The 23,765-nt window shown below is 42.1% G+C and overlaps 1 protein-coding gene across 2 annotated transcripts in view; it reads right to left on the bottom strand.

The window, feature by feature from the left end:
- ADAMTS17 (ADAM metallopeptidase with thrombospondin type 1 motif 17) overlaps nucleotides 1-23,765 on the bottom strand; it is a 171,448-nt gene that overhangs the window by 52,661 nt on the left and 95,022 nt on the right. Inside the window, exons 11-16 of one of the 2 annotated variants that reach the window (XM_061446696.1) lie at nucleotides 20,620-20,721; nucleotides 19,105-19,250; nucleotides 15,592-15,758; nucleotides 13,884-14,011; nucleotides 4,706-4,826; nucleotides 2,086-2,160 (exon numbers count right to left, since the gene is read on the bottom strand). In XM_061446696.1, the coding sequence (XP_061302680.1) occupies nucleotides 2,086-2,160; nucleotides 4,706-4,826; nucleotides 13,884-14,011; nucleotides 15,592-15,758; nucleotides 19,105-19,250; nucleotides 20,620-20,721 (739 nt within the window). The remainder of the gene's footprint in view (nucleotides 1-2,085; nucleotides 2,161-4,705; nucleotides 4,827-13,883; nucleotides 14,012-15,591; nucleotides 15,759-19,104; nucleotides 19,251-20,619; nucleotides 20,722-23,765) is intronic. The other variant, XM_061446697.1, reaches the window with a different exon arrangement.

Raw genomic sequence — 23,765 nt, 5'->3', positions numbered from 1 at the left:
ATTGAAGCAAATCCTAGATACAAATTATATGGTGTAACTCGTATTAGGAGAGACACCAGAACAAAGAGGTGGCTTTGTCATCAAGGAGATTAATATGTGAACAGTGGCTACTGTATCTTCATTTAAATGCTGGAGAGATTTGCAGGAGAAAAGTAGCTCACACAGGAAAATCCATTGTTAGCCATTGTTGTTATTCCCAGACAGAACAGAAAGTTTAGTGTGAACTTCAGAATGTCATTGATCTACAACAAAACCCTTCTCCTGGTTCACATTGCAGTGAAAGATGGACTTTGAGGTAAAGGAAAAATTATCCCATGGCTGAAAGTACTGATCTCTGGGCATTGTACCTTCATATCTTATCTCTGAACATACAGGAAAATTAGGTGTGAGAAAACTTATCCCATTATCAAACTTCCCAAAAGTGTTTTGAACAAAGATCTCAGGGTAGAAGCCAAGGAAAACAGGCTGCCCTGCCTACCTGCTGGTCACGGCCAGCACAGCTTCCATACTACATTAGGGATAAGTACCAGCTGGGCATCTCAGTTTCCATGACCCTTTCCACCTCGCACCTTTGTCTTAGTGCTAGTTGTTGCAGTGAAGTGGAAATATGTCCAGAGGTAACTAAATGTCCATTTTCTGAATAGTGGTGATGATTCTCACTTGTGATTAGCTTGAGGGTAATTCCTCCACTGGCACCTGCCCACTTCCAGCCATGGGATAGCTCATTTGGAAGAAAATCATTTCACTGCAGAGCCATGGATAGATTTCAAAGCCTCCTACTATTACTGTGAAGTTGCTTGCTGGGATTTCTAACTTGCATATTGTGCTTAAACCTTTATAAGAGATCCCAGAGTTAGCCCTAGGGCTCCTTTTTTCTCATTATTTAGATATACACCCTACTGACCAAAAAAAAAATAAATGGTTTCTTGCGTGGCTAAGGATGCTTCTAACCAGAACTGCAGCTCCAGTGTTCAAACAGTCTTTCTTTCTCTTAAAATACGTGCTGGACAAGTAGTGTACACAATAAAACACTTTTTTTTCACCATCTTAAAAAGAAAAATCGCTAGAAAGATACACTCTGCCCCAAATTATAGTTACAACAACTGGCATATCTCACCTTATTATGTTCTGCCATTAAAAAAAACCAAATACCTGTCTGTGAGCCTTCTTTTGGACCACAAGTCAAGAGCAGCCATGAAAATGTTGATATGGCTGAGAAAAATCAAGAGAGGCAGATAGAGACTTCATTCTCAGTGCAGGTCTCCGAGCATTACAGGCACAGCTTTGGGGTCTGGGCAGAAGGCAGCAGTGATAAATCAGCTACCCAAGAGACACAAGCCAAAGAGCTGTCTTTGTTTCTAGGTCTCCTGTACAGTGGCAGGGAGACAGACGGACTTCAGAACAAGTCTGTGCTTCGTTTTGAGAAATGACTTTGGAGAAATAGGTACAGGGCAAGCAGCCAGTCAAAAGTAAACCTCAGTCTAAACAGTGCATTCAGTTGGCCTACTGGAACCAGCTGCAAACAAGCGTATGTGATGTTTAACATCACAAATAAAGGCTTTTGCCCTCCTCAAAAGAGAAATGGAACCCATTTCTGGTTGGATCACTGTGGATCGCAGGTGGCAAGATGTGAACTGCTGGATCTCTCTATGAGACACTTTGGATGTTCTACCATCATGCCCCACCAGGGTGGCAGAATCTCATCCCTGACATTAAGGTTGATAAAAAAAAAAAAGAAATAGATCTGGTCCTTTTTACCTGGTTGTCGTGGTTTAAACCCAGTCACACAACTTGTTCACTCACTCCCCCCCTTTCTTTCCCTCCCCCTACTCCCAGAGGGATGGAGAGGAGAATCGAAAAGAATGAAAATTTGGCTTTCTTTCATGCAGACAGGTTTTCTGACAGGAAAGTATCTGTACTTGATATCTTTCACAAACCAAGCTAAATAGTAAAAGGACTTGAAGTTTATCCATGGCTTTTCATACCAATTTCCCCATCTAAACCAACCAAAAGAAGACAAAGAACCAACACCAAAGGATGTTACCAACACCCACTGACACTGCAAACAGCATTCAAGTATCTTACACGAGAAACACTTGGGAACAGCCTTTGCCTTTGCCATCACACATGTGGAAACCTTCTTACAATGACTATTGGTTACTAAGAAACAGAAAGGAGTTGGCATGGATTAAGATCAGTTAATAGGGCTTGGTAACATCATTTGCAATCACAGAGGACATGTAGCAGGGACCAATCCTGCAGTCCACGGAGTCCCATGTGCAGAGCAGCTGAGGATCTGGCCCAAAGGTTGCAGCTGCAATCCCCAAAACAAACACCACTCCAAAACAATGAATGTCTCGATGTTTGAAGTCTATTCTCTTCTGAAACAATAAATCAGCATGCTTGACTCAGTGTGCTGGCCTGGACTTGGATCCCAGCAAGTTTGTGGGGACCTGCCACTGACCTGTGCAAACATTCACACATCCAAACGCTGAATCTGTTACTGGAGTCATCTTGTGTGCTCTCCTTTGCTCCAACTTCTGTCAGATTGTTGCACATATTTGCTTACATGTCAATTTAAAGAAAAAAAGGCCAATTTCTCTCTTGAGTAACCTCATGTTTGTTTGTGATACTTCAGACCCAAGCCTGGACCTTTGCCTGCTGCATGAGATTCAGTAAGTTAACCCGAGGACCTGATCCTGCAGAACAGCAGGGCATGAACAGAAATTGATGGGAGTAACTCACAATGCCCAAAATGTTTGCAGAATCAGGGATAGGAATCATAAGTGAAGCCAACCAAAGTCTGCTTTCAGTGTCTAACATCAAAGAAATCCAAAAGCAGAAATACATGAACAGTGAATAATTAAAAGACTCTCAATATTCTTTCTGTTTTAGATGGTGATTTTTTAAAAGAGCATAATTTAAAAGAATAAAAAGCAAAGATAATTTCAACCTGGAAGAAGAATGTTTGACATTTTGTGGATGTTACTTTTTAAAAACTATTACCACACACAATTTAATTCCCTTTAAAATTAATAAATCAAAACATCTAATGCATGTTTATGTGATTATAACTGTAGACACAAGTATTTTATAGATTATGTGAGATGGGTAAAGGGGGAAACACTGTACTGACAAAGCAACATTTGTACAGGTTTTTTGTGCTTCTGAGATGATCAGCAAAGATAAGGACTAATCAATGCTTGCCCACTGACCATGATTCAGCCAGCCATCTCTTCTTAGCTTGCAGTGCACTGGAGGTGAAAGCCTCCTGTAGAGTCTTGGCAGCCAGACAACCAGTTAAGGCTGAAAGTGTTCCGTTCCTACAGCCTTGTGAAGTTACCACCCTCCAGCAGTCTGCCTAGTTGGAAATGGGTGCAACCTCCTGGCAGTGACCCAGAAATCTCTTATTTATCTGCACAAGATGTTTTGTAGTCTCATTGGAAAAGATAAGAGAGAGATACTCTTCAGGAGACATGAAGAAGTTCATGAACAGCTATAAAATTAACTGCAGAAATGGAGGGGTTTTCAATGGAAATGAGAAACTTTCCCACCATTTGCATCAAAGGCAAATGCCTTCACATAAGCAGGTGGAAAATTAGTGGGACAAAAGAGTCAAAGACAATAATGCAGGAAACCATTCAGCAGGTAGGCCTAGCAGTGCAACATAGAATAGAATCATAGAATAGTTAGGCTTCAGAAAGATGTGGTGCAGGTGGGAAATCCTACCCGCATCTCAGAGGAGGTGACAGATAAAGCTGACTCCAAAGATGAGGAAGAGCAGGGTACAGAGGAAGAGGTCAATGAACAAAATCAGAGGCTAAGGCTTCAATGCTGAGACTTTGATTAAAGGAAGCTGCCAAGTACTTGCATGGCTTTAGTAACTAAACAGAACTGAATCGTGTGCTTAAAGGGAATCTATGTGCTTTGCTGAACTCAGCCTCAGAGCAGCACATGTTGAATCTATTTCTCCAAACAGAAATGGCAGTTCTGTATTCACCGAAGGGGAAATAATTTTTTCTGGACAATTCCTTCCTCTTGGAGCAGCTTGCAAGTCCTGAATCTGGCTTTTCCTCCCTTTGCCTGATTAGGATGTGTGATAACAGGTTTCTCAGAAGGGCAATACAACAACTCTGGAACAAAGACTAATTGAGACACCAAGCTGTATATACATTAAAGTTTAACAAGAGAGGGGAAAGTCTTAACTCTGGCCGGAAGCTCTTGTATCCTATGTGGATATTATTGCTGGCAGGGAATCAGTGAAAATATTCAGAGGGGAGAGCTCTATCATTTAGCTGAGATATCCTGATTATAACATGAATCATCTACAACATGCAGCATGCAACATTCTGAGTTCTCAAAGAGCTCAACAATGGTGCTGAAATCAGACTTCCCTCACACTGAAAAAGACACTGTAATTCTGTCTCATTTAAAATCAACAGCCCTGGTAGCATTCAAAATGAGAAACACCTTCATTCTGAATTTCAGACAGAGGCAATGGCTGGTATCTGGGCAACTGGATAAGAAGCAGAGAGAGTATCACATTGGAATTGAACTGGGGGTTGGTTTGTGTTTGTTATGTGTTTACTAGGGCAAATGAGTCCAATGCTATCCAAGAAGAAGAGCTATTACTACCACTCTTTAACTCCCCTCAAGCAGTTAAGAAAGCCTCCACTCGACTAAACCGCTGCTGAGGATTACTCACCCATCCCCTTGGTGTGGTTGAAGTCGCCTTTCACCACTTTACAGGTTTTGCCATCACCACTGCAGATTCCACAGCGATCCTCTTTGGCAGCTGAGCCAATGATTCCATCGCAGCCAATTTTCTAATGACAACAACCAGAGGTCCCCATTATTTTGTTTGCAAGGTTAAAGTATTTCTATACATTGAGATCAAGACTAAGACAGACATCCAACTGAAAACCTGAATGGGAAGAGAACACTGGGAATTAGGGGAGCACTCACTCGGAACGGTGTTGAGTTGGTTATCCAACAACCCCCTTCCTTAACAATGAAAGCATGAACTTTGCTACAGAAGATTTAACTGAAGAGTTTCACAAACACTAGTTATTCCAGATACCATCATAGATTTCATACTAACCCACTCTAATTTCCTTCAAGCACAGCAGGTTAAAATAATGTTTCATGTTTCTATAGCAATTTCATCTGAGGAGCTCAAAGACATCCTGGAGAAATGGATCTCTACAGTGATACCTAGTTTAGAGAAAAATATGTTCTCCTTAACTGAAAATTAACCCCACTAACCAGAATCCTGGTCATAGCCCTTCACCATACGAAACCTAAGTGCTGTTACAAGTTCCCATGTGCTGCTCACTGAATGAGCTCTGCTTTGGATCAGGATCTGAACAGGGAGTATAACATTCAGTTCTGATGACACTTCTGCAATACCTGAAGGAAGACCTCACGAGTCAGATAGCTCAAGACGCCTGCAATGCACTGTAGCTCAATGGAAGCAGGTCAGGTTCATATTTGGCCAAATTTGTACCATAAGATTGCTAAAACAATCATGACGTTTTCTATATGCTTGCACTGTATTAAGCTTAGATATTCAATTGATAAAGAAAACCCCAAACAAGAATTCCACCTAAAGCTTCATTTTACATGGTATTTTCATCATTTTCTAAACCTACCTAAACTCTTTCTAACAAAAATCTAAAGCTTTGCTTTCACAGATGGGTATTACTAGGACAGTCACAGCATTCTCCCTGTAGCTATAGAGACTGTCATGTTAATCTTCCTTATTCCCCAACCATGTGCAGGTTATGATGGTGAACGTTGCACATTTGCATATCTTGAGGTTGATAAGATTTACTTTCTTTTACTTTTTCTCTGTTTTCCATCCATACAAGACCATGGAAATAATCAGCAATTCACTCTAAAAACATAAATTTCTACTGAAATAAGAGTTGTCATTATGTAAGTTATTAGGAGAGATTCTACTATTAAAAATAAGTTACAGATTTATTCTCTGTAGATAAACAGTTTCCTGGCACATGAGTTAGCATGACTGTCACTAATAATATTTGAATAAGGTTGTTGGGTCTCTTCCTTCTTTTGCCTTCTTAAAATGAAGCCAGAGGAAAGTTGGAGGGAACTGAGGGAACAATCAAAACAACAAACATTTTGAGAAATAGGGTAAGCAGAGAAATATTAAGAGAACTTGGGCTGTTTATCTGAGACTGTCTGCGTGCAAGCAACGCAATTTGGACCTGAACTCAAACATTCCCCAGTTTCAGAAGACACTGGCCACTGCTTAAGTCCAGATGTATTACAGGGATCAAAGATTGCCAGTGTTCAGACGTGATCTGATGCAGCATTCATCTGGGTAAATCATTACAGACAGACCCATGCTGAGAAAGGATGATCATCTTAAACGCATACAAGGGAAATGCTGCTCATTAAGTAGAATAGCATGTAAGCTGGTGGGCAAGAACTACAGGGAAAAACCTGTATAAGTGGGAGTTAAAGGAAGGTATGAAAACGACCACAGAGTTTCTGGCAGTTGCAATTCTCAAGTCTAAACTTCACACCCATGTCCAACAAATAATTTTGGGATATTGAATGTGATTCTGCCCCCAAAACAGAAGGATGTCCCAGCAGTAATCCTTCCAGGAAAATAAATATGATTTATTAATGGGGTTGCTGAAAAGCAGCTGGAAATATATGCCTGCCTGCCACCCTGCTGAGATACTGGAAAAGCTGCATTTAATTTAAGACTCTAGTGCTATCTTTTATTGTCCTGCATTGTTATTAGCACTATGTGAGCACACAAATGAATAAAAGGACTATAATGAGTGTTGAACCACACTTATTCCCAGTGCTACATGAGGAGTCTATAGGGCTGTAATGGAGGCAGGCAAAGAATGGGGAGTTAGCAAGCACATGCTTTGCATTTACGCTGTAGTCTCCCAGATAATGTAAACCAGTGCAAGGCAGCAAAGCCTCTGAAAGAATGAATCCCCCCTCTTCTGACACTGGGGTTCAAGACAAGCCATTTCCTCCCATTTTGTAAGTCACTGACACACTTTGAAAGACCCTCTCTGAAAGCACGGACAGTGCACCCACTGAATCCACAAATACACCTCCCAAAACCTTTGCTGGTTTTTACCTTTCATCTTCACCTTAATTCCCTGAGAGTGGAGGAAATAAGAATGGCCACTAAAGCTTTCTTTTTGATGGCACCATCCCTCCCATCCACAGGGCAGACTTTGCCTTCAATCCAGGGCTTGAGGATTAAAGCCCCCATCAGATTTGGGCCAGGAAATGGCTTCTTAAAAAAGAAAATCTTTAAGAGAATAAATCAGCTTTCCTTGTTGGCTTTCAGATGATAATTGGTGTGATCTTGCTATTTTATGGAGAAAAAACACCTTTGAAGCACTTTACTCTTGTCTACATATATATTAAAGCCAATTTCTCATTCCCCATGCCTTCCAATCATTTACAAACTACAAGTATATTTGATAACAGTACGTAATGAAACAGCTTTTGTTAAGATTGACAGTGGATTCCAAAAGCTGCACAGTCATTCATAAACACATTACAGTGACCATCTCAGTCACTCAGGTCCTTCAAAAACTCCCTGCATTGAAAATACTGCCGCATTTAAGTGCAAAGAGGAAGAGACAGGGCTGGAAGGGTGAGAAAGATGATCCATTAAGGAGTGAGCAGGGCATTTGGAACTCATCTGTGTTCAGAAGGAAGATTAAAAAGTCCAAAGCCAGCCTGGTGTGAGCACCACCTGTTTAGTAGATGGTGGGAGCATTCGCCACTGTCAGCCCCATTCTTAGACTCTTGGAGCTTCCCTGTACAACCCAGCATGGACTTGAACAGTGATATCCATAACTCTGGCAAAGGGACTGATGTTGACGCCACTCACGTGTTCCACCTCCTTCCTGTACTAGCTGTTGAGAGCCTGTAGTGCTGCAGTACTGCTATTAACACCATCAATTGGACAAAGAGGAAGCAGATTTTAACCAAAGCTAGTTCCTTTCCCATTTTAAACCATGGGAGTGCTGGCAAGAAACTTAAAGATGGCCTTTTGGGGCTTCACGTCCTTAGCATTGACCATCACAATTATATCTACAGGTTTCTTAATACACTTCAACACAGGCAGGCTCCTAAACTGACACCATGTTTTGGAACTATCCATTGACCTTGAAATTGGCAGGTAACTGCATATTTGTTGAGCCAAAGGCCTGAAATTAATTCCCTCTAAACTGATATCTCAATCCACCCATCCTTCCCTCCCCCCTTCTTCTCATCTTTGTAATTAAACATCTGAATATACTGCTTGTTGGGTGGTATTTCCAGCTTCAGTCATTGCTGGCTCCAGCATAGGAAAACTCCTCTTCTCTCCTGAATGCACATCATTTGGATTCTTCTGTGTGAACTATTTTCTGTAGTGCTTGGGTATTTTTAATGGTATTTTTATCTGTCTTTTCAATGGCTGTGCAAGAACTCAATTGATACAGGCTGCGTGAGTATGTTTTGCTACATAAACACAATTCTTTTTGTTATATACACCCACCCTGTGTAAGAAATGACATTGTAGGCTCACAAAACTGTAATGCTTCCCACATGCTGAGCTAACTGGCTGTCTCAATGGATCAAATATAAATATTGATGCAACATGTGCCATTTTACAAATTAATCATGTATGGAGCATGCTGGTTATGACAGATTCATCTACACTGCCAATTCTTTGTCCATAATATCCAGTGTCCATTGATACCTCCAGGGGTGGATCACATGAAACAGGAATGTACATATGTGAGCAACTGACATTCACATCTGAGGGCAAACAAACTCTTATTTCTTTGCTTTACACATGACTTGTGAAGCCCTTGTGGGGGATTCTGGGTGTCTGTCGGGATTTGAACAGGAGGGTGAGCCTAGATCCCTAATCAAGCAGTTCATCTCCATGTTACTCCTATTTTTGTTCCACAACAAATTCTGTGTGATGGATTGGAGTCCATGTAGAAGTTAGTTCAGCAAATATCCTCCTGTCATTTCCTGAGCCTTCAGATTTTATCTGAATCAGAGCAGCTCTGCTGGAACAGGAGACACTGCTTGGCTTAAATTAGCATTATCTTATCTGGATTAGATATGCAATTACACGTGCCCAGTGACTTTGTGTTTAGATCCCTTAGCAGTTCATGGGGATGCTAGATACAATTATTCTTGATAACCACTTTTTCACATTTAGAGCTTGAATGTTATGTGTCAGAACCCCTCTGTTCTGGCAGCAGAGCAGCCTATATGAGTGAACATGCAAACAATACAAAGCTTTTTCCCATCACAGGAACTCCTTTGCTTCTGTTCTCTGGTCACTTTCTGTAGCTACCCCTTTCTAATCCCTCCAAACCAACTTCATCTGACCTAATCCTACCCTGCCCTGGTTTGTACAAATGCCAACGGGCTGCAGATAACAAAGGATTTTATATCAAACACCCATTCTTTAAAAGAGACATCTATCATGTCAGTTCTCGATTTGAAAATAAGCAATATTTATCAGTATATGATATATTTATCTATACCTGTATGCATCTCCTTTCTGATCAAGTCTTATTCTTGGCTGCCCCAGCCACAAGCAAAATAAAAGCCTCCAGAACAGGTAATACAATTACTTGGCTATTACACCCTTTCTGTGGGTTAACATGAAAGAAAAATAGGGAGAACCAGCATGATTTTATTTTTCAAATCCCACTGTAAAGTACACTAGAAAAGCAGTAAGATACCAACAGCACCTTGTTTTTGTCACTGTGCCCCACCAAAATCCCTGACTCTGTTCCTAGGCCTCAGATTGCATTGCTACAGAACAGAAATTGGAAAAAACAAAAAGACACTTCTACAACAGGTTTCTGCAGTTCAAACACTGGACTGTGTGCACATACACTAAAATAATTTATCAAAGTACAGTGCGAAGCCAAGTTGTTGTATGGAGACAAGCTACCCAGTCTGGAACATCTTGTATCACAGTTTGTAATGCAGGAATATGAACAATACGTGGAAAACACTCAAGTGAGGAAGCAAAGCCAGGAGTGCATGTATCAATCAAATACAAGAAGTGGGTACTGAGTATGTAGGAAATTGTTAGCCAGCACCAGGTCCAGTAGACAACTGCAATTTATCCTCTGCCACCCCTGGCCCTCTCCTGACACTTTGCCTATCCCATGTGAAAAACTGCTCTGGAAATGTGTCCATTTTCAAGTTTGTTCCCCTTTCCTAATGTACGACAATCATTTTTATAAGAAAGCTGTTCTATAGTATCTCTGCTGTGCCAGGACAGCCTAACATGTGGCTTGTCATCACAGAATATCCTGTGGATTCACCAGCAAGTTAAAAGTAGACGTGACATGACAAAATGTTAATGAGAAAACTGTAGTTAGAGCCAGAACAACTTCACCTCTTAAATTGTTAAATCACAGCAAAGACTGCCCTTGATCTCTAGCCCAGTTCCACTACGCAGGAGGTCTCTGCTTTCAAAGAGACCTTAGATTACACCCTCAAGTACAATCTGTAGTCCCCATTGGAAAGTTTTTGTGCTATCATGAGCCTCAGACTAATCCTCCTTTGAGAAAAGCCAGCACAAAGTCATGTGCATCACAGCAGTCAGCTGAGCAGCTTGTCTTCTCCCCACACCACTGCTGTGTGACATCTGACACCTTTTTAGCTCTACTTCTGCCAGTTTTATATTAACATCAGCAGCACAGAGTGAAGAACTATAAGAGGTTCTAAAGCACACTGCTTCCACCAATCTTGATTCATGAAACATACACCAGAGTCTTAAGGAAGAACAAAACTCTCAGGGAATCCTCTCTCTGAAAGCCACATGTCACTTGAAGAGAAATATGGGAAGATAAAAGCAATCTGAGCTTCAGGTTGCACTGCCCTATTCCATCTTCACCATGACTTCAATGCCCATGCTAGAGAAAGCAAACTGGAAGCAGGCAAGAGAGAGGCTGCCAAGACGAGACGAGCATTCACCCTCCTCCTCCTCATACCCATCAGACTGATCTTCTCCAGCCTGCTACAGATCTTGTGTCTCTGAAAAGTCTCAGGAGAAAAGAAATTCTCCTTGCTAGAAGACTATGTGCATTTTGAGAAGAAAAGTTCAAAGACCTGTGTACACACTGAACAAGGCATGTAGTTTGCTTAGAAGATAGTAAGGATAAGTGCATTTGGCATTACTTTTGAGGCTTCCTTTCTCAAAGCCTCCCTCTTCTTGCAAGTTTTTCTTTGCCATGTTCTTCTACATTGATTCATCATGTAACAACGATGCATGAGTTCCATTTAGGAGCATCTACTGCTGAAGGGAAAAGAGCTATTACATTTCCTGGACTAGATGTTCACAGGCAATGGTTACTGCTAATTTGTCTGTTAAACTGGCAATGTGTCATTCCTGCCTTTGAGAGCCTTTAACTAGAAGGATTACGCAGGAAAATAAATAACTATAATACCACTCTCTGATTTCAGCACTTATTCTCTTCTTCAGGCCCCCTGCAATGCTTGTAGCCAGGCTTTGTCTGCACTGGGTAAGAGTAATTAAAGAAATATGTTGATTAAATTGGTTTAATAAGCAGGGGAGTTAGATGAGTATCTGTGGCAAATGGGGAACACAGTCACATATGGCAACTCTCAGCTCTATATAAGGCAGAAGAGGATTATAAATGAGTTCACAAGGCTTTCAAGTCTGCTCGGCTTGAATTGATCATTTTGCATTTTCTCTCAGCCAGATGCAAATGGACTGAATGTTCTGCAGCTGTCATCACTTCTCTGCACAGTTAAAGGCAGTTGCCCCCGACTTAGAGTGCAATTTGCTTTTCATGATGTACCTCCAAAGCTCTGTGCTCATAAAGGTTTTCATTTGGAGGGGAGCTGGCTACTGCTCCTCACTGGAAGAAGAAAACATACATTGCCATAATGTGTGATTTACCATTCGTGGCTGATCTGAATGTTTGGAGCAGTGAAGCTGCCAGACCAGTGTAATGGTCAATGGCACACAGCTGGAGGTGCACAGCTGGCCTTACTATAAAGGTTAGTAATGGATTTTCTTGAGGCTTTTTTTTCAGACACAGCTGAAAATAGGGGAAAATTAAGTAACTTGGGATGCACAATGAACCTGGCTCTATGCAATGCTCTTTGTATTAAAGAGCATCTAATGAATCAAATTTGTGTTGGCTTCCCAGCAACTTGCTGTTCAGATCCTCCATCTGAGTAAATTAGACTGAATTAAAAATGCCTCTTCAGCGGCATTTGGCAGGGAGCAGTGGGAAGTGTGTCCTGCAGCAGTGCAAAACTCAATCCAGGCAAAGATTTTTCACTTATGTCATCACACTGCTCTTTGTAAAGTTGCATTATGCCCCCAAAGGCTCTTTTACACCAAGGTGAGCATTGTGTTCATCTATCTCCCTGTCTAAAAGGCTCAAAGCAACAAGAATTGGTAGTCCTTCATCACTGCTTAGAGAAATCAGAGATAATGCCAAATTTGGTGTGCCTTCTGCCCCAGGGCAAGCTAGCATATCTCCAGTGAAGTTAGTGAAAGTAAAGGGTGATGCTAGAAAGCTGTTCTGGTGGTTAATATTCAAAAGAGGAACTCCTAGCACAGGATATAAATCTAGATGAGGATAAACTCAGGGGAAGAACTGCCAGGAAGAATCCAGCACTGGCAAGGCTGCAGTAGCCAACTCAACTGTCTTTCACATCACTAACATGTGTGAAGCAAACTTTGAACACATTACATGAGTAGGAGAGAGAAAACCCACTAAGTGCCTTGTCATAGCATCCGGGACAAATAACTTAAATCCAACTGCAACACACTGCTAGAAGCACCCATTCCAAATGACTTCCTGTAATTTATGATCTTTAAATAAACATTTTCTTCTCTCCCTTCCCTTGTCCAAAGCTTATACTTCCAGTTAATATAGGTATACACAACTCCACTATGTTTTCAAGAGATCAGAAATACCAGTTCTAAGAGATGGCTTCCCTAAGCATTTGATGTGCTGTGTTACAAACTGTCTCACTGTCCAGCAAAGAGTTGCATCAAAAAGAGCTCCCACACCTAATTTTGGTTCCATATTCAATTTGGCTAGAGAGAAATAATCATCATTGCAATGGTAAAAGGCCGTCACACCTTCACTCCAGGAAAAGGGAATCAAACCCAAAGACGAAGAGAGTCCATTTCCATTCTTGACTTGTCTGACCAAAGATAGAAGGAAGCAAGCATGTTCAGGGTTTGGCCAGTCCATCCAGGGACAACCACGGGACACTGACTGTCCCATTGCAGTACAGCAAAAGGAGGCCTACCCTCCAGTTTCTCTGATTTGCCTTTTGTGTGACCCAAGTAAGACAATGCAGAAGAGAGACAAAAGCAAACTGGCTTGGTTTGTGCTCTGGGCCGCTGGATCTGCTTCCTTAAACCTATATTCTCTGTTGCACAGAGGTTTAAAACCTACTTTGTGGGAAGAAGGGAACCTTTTTCTTACTGCAAGGGGAACAGGCCTTTCAAACAGTTTTGATAGGCCCCTACAGTAACTCACTTTGTCATTATATAGGAATACAGTCAACAAAAAACACACAGGGAAAGCTACTGCCTCCTGCAGCTGCAGGATCCAAGGAGCAACTGGTATTGAAAAGCTTTCTCCATTTCCTAGGCAGGAAGCAGGTAGACCTAAAAAGTGTCATGATGCTGGCAATATAACACTTGTAACAAGCTAGTGACAATCTGTAATCCGGGATTGCCTGATCACCTCAGAGACAGCCTCCCAGCCACCCACACGGATGCCTGTTCTTCTAGGATGTACGCAGCTCCCCCAGACTACCCTTAACACTAGACAAAAAACAAGAGGAAGTTACTCCACCTGGCACTTGCCATGTACACAGAGGTCAGTCTCATAAGGCCCGCATGGAGTACCATCAAGGACTCTGTCTGTCACCAGCACAGGGGAATCCTTCCCCAAGGGAGAGCAGAAGAGCTCACATGGCTTATCTGGAAAAATAAATACAAAAGCAAATGCCTTTAGAACAGCACAGACAAGTGTTTGAGACAATGGTGATGCAGTCTGTGTGAATGGATTTGGAAAGGTATCTGTCCTTTGAAGGAACATAAGCCTTTCAATTTAGGCCTGTCATTTCACCACTTTAAAACCTCAGTATTCACCAGTAGACAAAAGTTGCATTTTTCATCCATGCTAATGGCAACCATTGTATTACGTATTTAGTCCTCACTTTGGAAAAGCTACTACCATGTTTAGCTAGAGAAGGAGTTAAGTAAAAAACCTTTTTCAAAGACTTGTATTATTAACAAGTAGGATACAGCAGATGTCAGGGTTTGCTGAGTGCATTTGCCATACATTTAAGTAACAGATATTTAGTCAAATATAATGGTTTTCCTTTGGAACTGACTCTGCTACTCACAGACTTCATCCAAGTAAGAACCTATAGACATTCTGATTGAAACATGTTTTGCTCTGCATAGCCAAGTACCTCCACTCATCACACGTAAGAGAGTATTGCCAATACATTGAGCTAAGTGGTATAGGCCTTTTCTAAGTTTTCAATGCAATCAAAAACCTGCAATCAGGATGTGAAGCTAAGCTGCACTCAGCCCATCTTGCTTGACACAGGAATTACATGCATAGCCTGTGGATGTTCAAACTCCTGCCTTGTGTCTGATGCAAGGCAAATTTGCAGAGGCTGGATTTTGACTTCACTTGCAGACTGAACAGAATAGTTCTGAAATTAGTCAGGGAAGTAGCTCTGCATTGTGCATTCAGACAGCAAAACTATTTGGAGAGGGGAGAAGAGAGGAATAGCAAGCAAAACCAGCCTGTCTCCTGGGGCATCTGAAAGAATTGTGCTCTTGGAGGGTCTGCTATAGGAACTGAAATGATCTCTGTATGATTGTCCTGGCATCAGACCTAACTTGTCAGTGCTAGCACAGGAAAGGGTTTATCCCATGTCTGGTCTTCTGGTATCAGTTCCAACACCACCCTCCTCTGTTCAAGCATGTCTTTAAGATGACCAAATGAAACAAGCCTTGTCTGTTTTTCAGCAGAGTGCAGCAAAAGATGTTTGCTCCTGCAGAAAGAACATTATTACAATCCTTTTTCAGATGCCCCCAACATTTCATGGAATAGTAGATGAAGAGCAAGATCTAGCAAAGGAAGCATTAAAGGAATGTAGGTAGGATAGGCATTCATCCTGAAATGCCCAGAATTGACACACACCGAAATATCCCAGGGAATCCTTCTTTTTTTCAGATCCAAATTAATTTAAAGACCCATTCCCAAACACCTGCCCATTCAGACTAGGGATCAAGTCAAGGCACTTCTCCCCCAGCATTACAAGAAGAGGAGCAAAGAACTAACAGCTCTGTATCTTCAGTTAAGAAGGCTAAAAGAACATCAAGGCAGCACCAGAACAACTAATTGTAGTAAGTCTTTCAGTTGTAGCTACGGGGAACATATTGTAGCCTTCTCACCAGCAAATGGAACTCTTGCAGATGAAATCAAGATGGGCTGAGAAGCTGCAGTGAAACATCAGCAAGGAAGTACAGAAAAAACTTACCATCAACAATGACAGCTGTCAGGAGACTTTTCTTCTTGTTGGTGTACCTGTCATGGGCCTGACACTGCTGGTCCCTGAAGCTTGGCACACCCTTAGGGCAGGGTAAGTTCTCACACACAGTGTGCTCCACGCTGGCTCCTCGGCAGTTCTTCCCTCCTGGCCCTGGGCTATTGTAGGAAAACCAAACCAGAGTCAGCAGGAACAGCACAGATTCCCACAGGAACACCTTTACCTCATTTTCTCTGCCTAAGGCAACTCATGAAACAGCAGGAAGGATCCTTCCTCTCAGATGTTCCTTGCTGGAGGGCAAATCCTGCTCTCAGGGGCTCTGACAGAAAATTATTCAAGCTCCATTCTGGATCCATAATTGGCTTACCACAACAGATGCCCTGGAGTACTTCAGAAGCATGTTCTTTTGTAGTTTGCCATATAGATCAACAATAGGAGCTGCCTACAGATACACTTAAATAAGAGGTAATCCAAAATGCTGTTCACCTGTGGGCACTAAGCAGCCTTCTTGGAAGATATAAAGTGCTTAACGGTTTGTATTCTGGTCATGAACTGAGAGGTGTGACTAATTCTGCACTGCTGACCTGAGTTTCTTCTTTGACTTCAGCAGCAATTCATTCCTGTCCTAACCTGTTTTCAGATGGAGCAAGCAAATGACCAAGAAAAAGCAGACAGATTATGTGCATGTGTATGTACCAGCAGTTTCAGAACAGGACTTGAAGTAAGGCACTCCCAAACTTTGGGCTCTGTCATGACATCAAGCCTGAGCTCTAACTTTTCCTGCAACTTGGGACAACTGCCTAGAGGCACCAAGGTGACATTCATGTTCCCGGGATCACACCAAATACCCAAGGCAGAGGCAGGCAACCCTTAATGTTTTGCCTTTCTCTTCCTACCATTTGCTCTCATGCTGCCTCAAAACACTCTTAACAACGGACACACAGCAAACATCTCTTCTCTGAGGTTCTGTCTTCAGCAGTTTGAAATGAAAACAGCATATAAGAAGCTATAACCTGTACTGTAAGTAGGGTGTCCAGAAACAAATCTGTGCAGCAGATAATCTGCATCCAGGAAAACCAGGCCATTTTACACATTTGGTTTTTAAACATGCAGGAAAGGCAACTAATCCAACATTGGGATTAAGCACCTGCAAAATCTATTTATTCCTATTTATGATTCCCCAGAGAAGAAGAAAAACCTCAAGCTCTCAACAATAGCCTGTGTTTTGTTTGCAAAATAAACCAAACCAAGCACAAACAAAAAACCCAAGTAAACAGAAGACTTGGCCGTCCTAACAGGTAATTTCTTCACCTACTTTTTGATACTCTCCAGAATTTGTCACACTTAACTGACCTCTGAAATCATATTTCAGTATTACAGGTCTCTTGGCACATTTAAACAGGATACTGAGGGTTTTCATCATGCAAGATGAAGAAAAACAGTGTCAGTCACACTCTCTGGTTACCCAGCTCTTGTTCATACATCTTTCTTTCCTGCTTCATTCATTTATGTGCCTTCATCATTGTGTCCCTTCCACCTTTCCAAATTCTGAGGCCAAGACTTTGGGTAGCATCTCTATCAGATTCTGCAAAAGAACCTGAAGGGACAGACCCCTGTCATCCCAGATCCCAAGCCCTGTATAACATGGGCTTTAGCAGTGCCTGGGATTTCCAATAAATTCAGTTCCACCCTGATATATGCCTGAAACAGTGACTGTGTGAGATCTCGTGGTAGACAACTCCACAGCCTATCTTTCACTGTATTTAGGCCAAAAGAATCCACCCACCAATGCAGCTGAAGAAATCAAAGCCCATTTCTACTACCGTGACCCTTTCACATGACAAGAGGGGACTGGAGAAGGGGTGGAGATCTCATCCTGCTCCTCTTTTTAAGCCAGTGTTTTTTCTCTTCAATCCCACTGTACAATAGCCCAAAGCCTAGACAAGAACACAAGGCAGTACAACACCAAAGTCTGCACGTGCAAACTGGCTCACGACACACTGCCTTACAACCATTTGGAGGCAATGCAAGCAAATACTGAGAGCAATTACAGAGAGGAAAAACCAAATCAAACAGTGAAGCAACTGGTTTAAAAATACTGATAGTCCCACAGGCTCACAAGTCAGCTGGCAGGAGCAGAGATTCCAGCTAGAAAAGCAAAAAAACAAAAAGCCAGAGACCAAATATATATGAAATAAAAGATAAATCCCTTAGCCAATATTTTTGGACAGTGAATAAACCAGCTGCAGAAGTGGGCTGATGCCAGGAATCTGAAGTGAAAGAAGATCACGTGTGTATCCCCAGCCAAGAATGTATATGAGAAAGAGAATTTTAAAATCAGTGTGCAATCTTGGAGGGAGCATTTCCTGTAATTTAAGGAACGATGATGAATGGATTTAGGTTTGGTCAGCACTGTGGTTAAAGAGACTTTATGTAGCTGACAGCAAAGAAACCAGCTCAGCCCCTTGTTCAGGAAAATGAGCTGGTAAAAATCAAGCCTGGACACTGTAGACATGCAATTGCTGTTCGGTGTTATTTAAGGAGAGAAATAAACAAATATATCCCCTTCACATGAATACAGCTCAGCAGACATCCATCATCTAGGCATGTCTTCAAAGTGACTATGTTGCTAGCCAGGATTTCAGCCCCTATTTAAAAAGAAAAGTTTCCTGTGCTTTGTCTGTGGAGAAAACCTTAAAATATGAATAAAGTTAGAGATACACAACTTGGAGGACTGCTCTCAAGATTGTGAGCACCCTTACTCACTGAGAAGTTAGAATGTACACAAACGGGGGTGGTCAGTTAAATAGCCACCATAACCTCTTCAGGCCTTCCGTAATGAAAGGGTTCCAGATGTGCCTCAACTGACCTGGGAGATGAAGGATGGAACATGGCAAATAACACTTTTATTCCTTCCTGCATCAGAAAAAAAGTCCAAGCCCAAGCAGAGAGCATGGGCTTATCTGTGGTGACTGTGCAGGACCTAAACAGCATCCACTGCACTCTGTGTACAGGAAACTTTCCTTTTCCTACACAGCACATCCGAACCAACAGAATATCTTGAAGTGCTTTATCAACATAGCTATATGACATGAGGACCACTGTCAGCCGCTCCATTGCTTCCCAAGCCTAGAGCCAGTACTCCCTCTATCTCTAAGACATATTGGCTCAGTTTGGTTGATGGATCCAGACCAGGCCCTCCTTGTTCTCCACAGTGCTGGAGAGGAAACACAGCATTGCTTTTTCTGCCAAGCTGCCCATTTTGAATTCAACTGTATCTATGTCTGAATCCTCCCAAAGGGCCACCTCCAATGGTAACCCTTCAACAGAACCAGCTTCACTCCAACTCACTTCAGGATTTTGACCTGATCCTTGCTGCTTGTGAGCAAGAAATCTCCCATATCCTCTGCACAGCTCTGCTGCCAATTTCCTCCCTCTACTCATGCAGCAAGGATTGTCTAAGCACTGCCTGCAAAATGCAATGAGCATGCAGTGAAGACTTACGGGGGATTGTCGCATTTTCTCTGTCTGAACCGCACTCCTGTGCCACAGGTCCGGCTGCACATGCTCCACTGACTCCACATGCTCCAGTCTCCATCAACGTGCTCAGGGATGGGAGTTTTGCTGACACATTCCCCAGCTCGGCACCACTGAAATGTAATTGTGTTAGCAGCACAGGCTGGAATGAAGCCCTCATCTTGCAAACATTCCCTCACAGGTAGACTTAAAAGGATGTCTGAGAGATTACAAGAAGCCCGTGTTTTGTTTCTAGAGATTCAAGGCTTCAGTGAGAGCGAGGTGAGCGGAGGAGAAAAGGAGGAGGTGAAACAGAAATTCAGATGTCACTCTCAACGAACCCCTGAAGAGAATTCTGTCATTAAAAAATAAATCACGGATTTGAGCCCCTTGCTTTATAAAGCAGATAATTATCTCAGTGCTAAGTCTTAAAAACTACGCTTTATAGAGACTGAGTCCAAGACTGAGTCCAAGAACTTATACCCCAAAGCAATGTCTTCATCAGCAGAATTCCCAGTACGTTCAAAATAATTGAGGGATTTTGGACCTAACACGGCTAAAGCCCCAAACAACCTTTGATTCTAATAGGTTGTGCTGGCTCCTGACCAAGCAGCAAACTTGGCCTGTTCTCCTGCTCTGTCCAGGATATGATACAGTAAGCACTGCTAAGCAGTCTTACGAAAGAATCACCAGCACTCCTGTTGCTAGAAAAACACATAGCTAAAAATCTTTTGTCTCCATTTCCTTGTCATGCTTTCCAGGAGCCAGCTTTTCTCACCATTGTCTATTTGCAAGCAAAGAAAAGGTCTCTCATCTTTGGTTTTGGCAACAAACTGCTTAATTTTACACTTTCTTATCTCCCCAAACACACAACGTACAAAAATGATCAGAATCCAAACACAGTAAGGAGGCTGCTGGCAGTTACCAAACCAGTCCAGTTCCTTTGTAGCCTATCAAGTTATCAGCTGCACTAGGAGAATCAGCCACGTACATTAATGATCCACATACCACCTAGCACAGCCCATCTCAACAATGGTGAAGGGGAGGCAGCAGCTGAGCCTCAGTAAATCCCACCCTTATGGCACTGAAGCCAGTTACTGGAATGGTGATCTTCACTTAGAGTGATTTCACTTACAGTGAAAAAAAAAACACCTCACTCATGCAACACCACTGGCAGCAATGCCCTGAGGTGACACGAGCGAGCTACTACCTAAAAGGACTCGCAGGGTGCTCTTTGCACTTGGAGTGAGGCCTGGGGTTTTCCTGACGTGTCCAGAATGCCCTGACCACAAGAACTTGACTACTGAGCTCTCCACAGGCTACTGAAATACACGTAACATAAAATCAGAAAGACTTAACCCAATCCAGCTGTTAATTGAGCAGTTTCTGTAACAGAATCAGTATAAAATACGGGTTTAAAGTAACTACCTAACATCATGGAAACATTATTCCACAGACAATGCTGGAAAAAACAAAGTGACTGCTAGTGAGCATTCTGATTACCTTGTCTGCGCCACATTCTGTGCCATCCAGAGGGGGGTCCAACTTTGTTTTACAGGATGTATCTCCTTCCACCAGGCACCAGAGCCCAGCACACATCAAATGCTGTAATCACAAAGCAATGAGGTGCAGTTATTACTTTTGGAGATGTCAGCTATCATTATGGGATACACTTCAAAGCTCAGGCAGTCTTTCTCAAGTGAATCCAGAGGCATCTAGTTGGTTTGGGAGCAATTATTTTTAAAGGATAGATTGGCATTAAGTGGTGGGGCTGGTAACATAAAAGAGATTAATGGATTCCATTGATAGGAATAAAACATACCCAAAACAGAAAGTGGATTATTTAAATAGATTCCTTTTCACAAGAATAAATCTGGTCCATTAAAAAAGAATCCTATATGGGAGGCCAAGACGGGTGCTTTGGAACCAAGCCACATGCTTAGATGTCTGAGCTGCTTCATTACCTGGTGTGTTTAAAATGATATCCCAGTAACACAGTCAGCTTTGCTGGACTTGATGGTAGGGGTAATCAGCCAGCAATGCCTCTTGGGAGGAGAAAAGTGTAAGGTGGAATGAGAAAGAGGAAAGGGTTCCATGGTGTGCCATGCAGCAGAGGAGGGGCCAAGCTAGTAAAGGTTTGGTAGTGAGAAGTAGCTGCTAGAGACCGGTGTGCTAGAGAAGGTGAAAAGTGAGGTGTGAAGGCAAGAGCAGCATGAGGTGGAGCACATCTCGCTGCCAGACTTGAAACACATTCTGGGTGTCTTTACTCAACAATGCTGCTCTGCTCAGCCCACATGTGCTGCAGGAATATTAATGCTGACCACACTTGCATGATCTGTCAGACCAATATGCTTCTTGAGGAAAAGAACCAGGAAAAGCAGCTTTTACATCATTAGCATCCACCAAGCTTTGCAGTCCTTGAAGGTGGATGATTTCAATAGAGTGCTGCAGATCTGAGCACCAAAAAAAAGGGGAAAAGAAGAGTTACGTTTCTTTCTACTATTGTTCACGTTTGAGTGTAATGGTAAAAAGATGAGGAGCTGACTCTCGTGCCAGCTGGTCTTGTCAAGATTTATTGCACCTCATTAAATAGTTGAGTCAACACACTTCAACCTTATGGTTCTTTCACAATGTAATTTAAGAGACCGTGGGTGCCTGTGTGTTTTGTGTACACGCATGTTGGTATGTCTATATAAAATAGATCTGTATGGCAGAGGGTGCAGACAAAATAAATCCCAATACCACGAGTGATGATGTAGAACATACTGAAACAAAATAGTGATCACAGCAGTATCTGCATCCTGCTTTATTTCCACATATTTTTCTTTTGCACTATTTAAACCAAAAGAACATTCACAAAAACTAGAAGCAGAGAATGCAACTCAGCAACATCTGTATTAACCACAACACAGAAAGCCATCATCAAACAAAACCAACAGCAAATACACCAGGGAAGCCTACATCAATGAATTTTCAAGGCATTTCCCCGAACTAACAGAGCATATGGGAAAATATCAGACTTTAGTCATTTTGACTAAATGGCTGTGACTAATTAGTGGTTTACCCACAGCTCTGAAAGCACTTCAGCACCAACTAGCTGTGAGGACATTACACACAGTTTTACAGATAGGTACACTGAGGCAGAAAAACAGAGAGTTCACAGTTTGCTGAGAAAGCTATTGTTCCACACTGTAAGTACCAGATGCTCCAAAGCTCACCATCCCTGGAGAGGACTAAAACCAAGAAGTCCATCAAGTAACTGTCCCTCAGCCTTACAGAAAGAATGATAATCCGGGAAGAAACTATATAAACCAAAAAAGCTTTTCCCCCAAATGCCAAATTTGCAGCTCTGTGAGGATGTTTGTTTTCCTAGTTGTCAAGTTATAGCACCCTTGCATCTGGTTTAACTCACTGGGATCTACAGGTGATGGGCTATTCTTTATGTTAAGACTAGACATATGATTAAAAAGAGTTCAAACCCAACAAAGATATGTCAAAGCATGTCACAGACTTAAGTGGAAGGTACCTACAGGATAGAATTAAATGCGGTTTATGAACATAAGAGACTTGCTAAACTCTAGCAGCTTCCTTGCCATTACAAATAAGTGTATTGGTCATGATGTTACTGTTAAGCCAGATTCAGGAACTGACAATCTGGACTCTCTTTTTCCCCTTGATGACTGTGGCCAGTGATCCTGTGAAAGCATTACCAGCAAGTCCTCCTTTCAAACTGTGGGTGGGGAACACCGAGATGTAAAATGAAGGGAAGCCTCAGAGGTGAAGGGTGCAGATATAAAGCATTTCCATTTTTTTTTTAGGCTTCAGCCCTCTCTTACACATAACCACAAAGCTTCAGAGCAGAATGTGATGAGAAACCCTCCAGCATGATCTCTTGAATGACCCAGACAGAAGTTTTGCCCCATGGTTCCAGAAGGAAAGCCTCTGTTCTGCTTTCTGTTCAAAAGACATCCTGGCTGAAGATGTAACAGAATTCACAACACCCCTGAAGAAGTTGTTCTAGACACATACAGGCACCACTGCTAAATATCTGTGCATTATTCAAGGCCAGTATTTGTTAAGCTTGGATCATGAATGGCATGTAAATTAGGGTTAAATTCTCCTCTTTGATGTACAACTGGGGGGAGGAAGGGGGAGTGGTGGAAACAAAGTTTATTTTCTATTAAACTTAACACAGAAGCAGCTTATTGTTTGCCAACCAGAATTCCCCCCTAGCCCACAAGAAGGTGGCAGTGACAAAGCCAGACAATATGCCCAGGTATGAGCCATGGCCTGGGGGAAGCAATGGGGAAAGCACATTGGGGGAAGCAATGGGGAAAGCACATTGAAGAAAGCTCAAAGAGGTGATTCTGTACGAGCAGAACTGCAGAGCTGAGCCCGGCCTATGGATACAGTGGGTGAAAATACATACATGTGTGTCTATGTGTATATGTATATAGGTGTATGTTTGTGTGTCTATATATACACACACACACACACACAGAGACATATATTAATAGGGAGACAAATAAAGGAAAAATCTCTCTCAGCAACACCAACCTTTCTGCAATTTCCCATCTTTGAGGTATGGAAAACATAGGATTTTAATAGTATCCCTGTGTTTGATTCAGAATACTAAATGCAAAGCATAT

The sequence above is a fragment of the Pezoporus flaviventris genome, unplaced genomic scaffold (genome assembly GCF_033815535.1).
Source record: "Pezoporus flaviventris isolate CSIRO_AGI_PZ_B2104156 unplaced genomic scaffold, CSIRO_AGI_Pfla_v1 ptg000006l, whole genome shotgun sequence".
Taxonomy (NCBI): Eukaryota; Metazoa; Chordata; class Aves; order Psittaciformes; family Psittacidae; genus Pezoporus; species Pezoporus flaviventris.
Note: the sequence above shows the minus strand (reverse complement) of the source record. Positions and strands in the feature narration are given on the sequence as shown.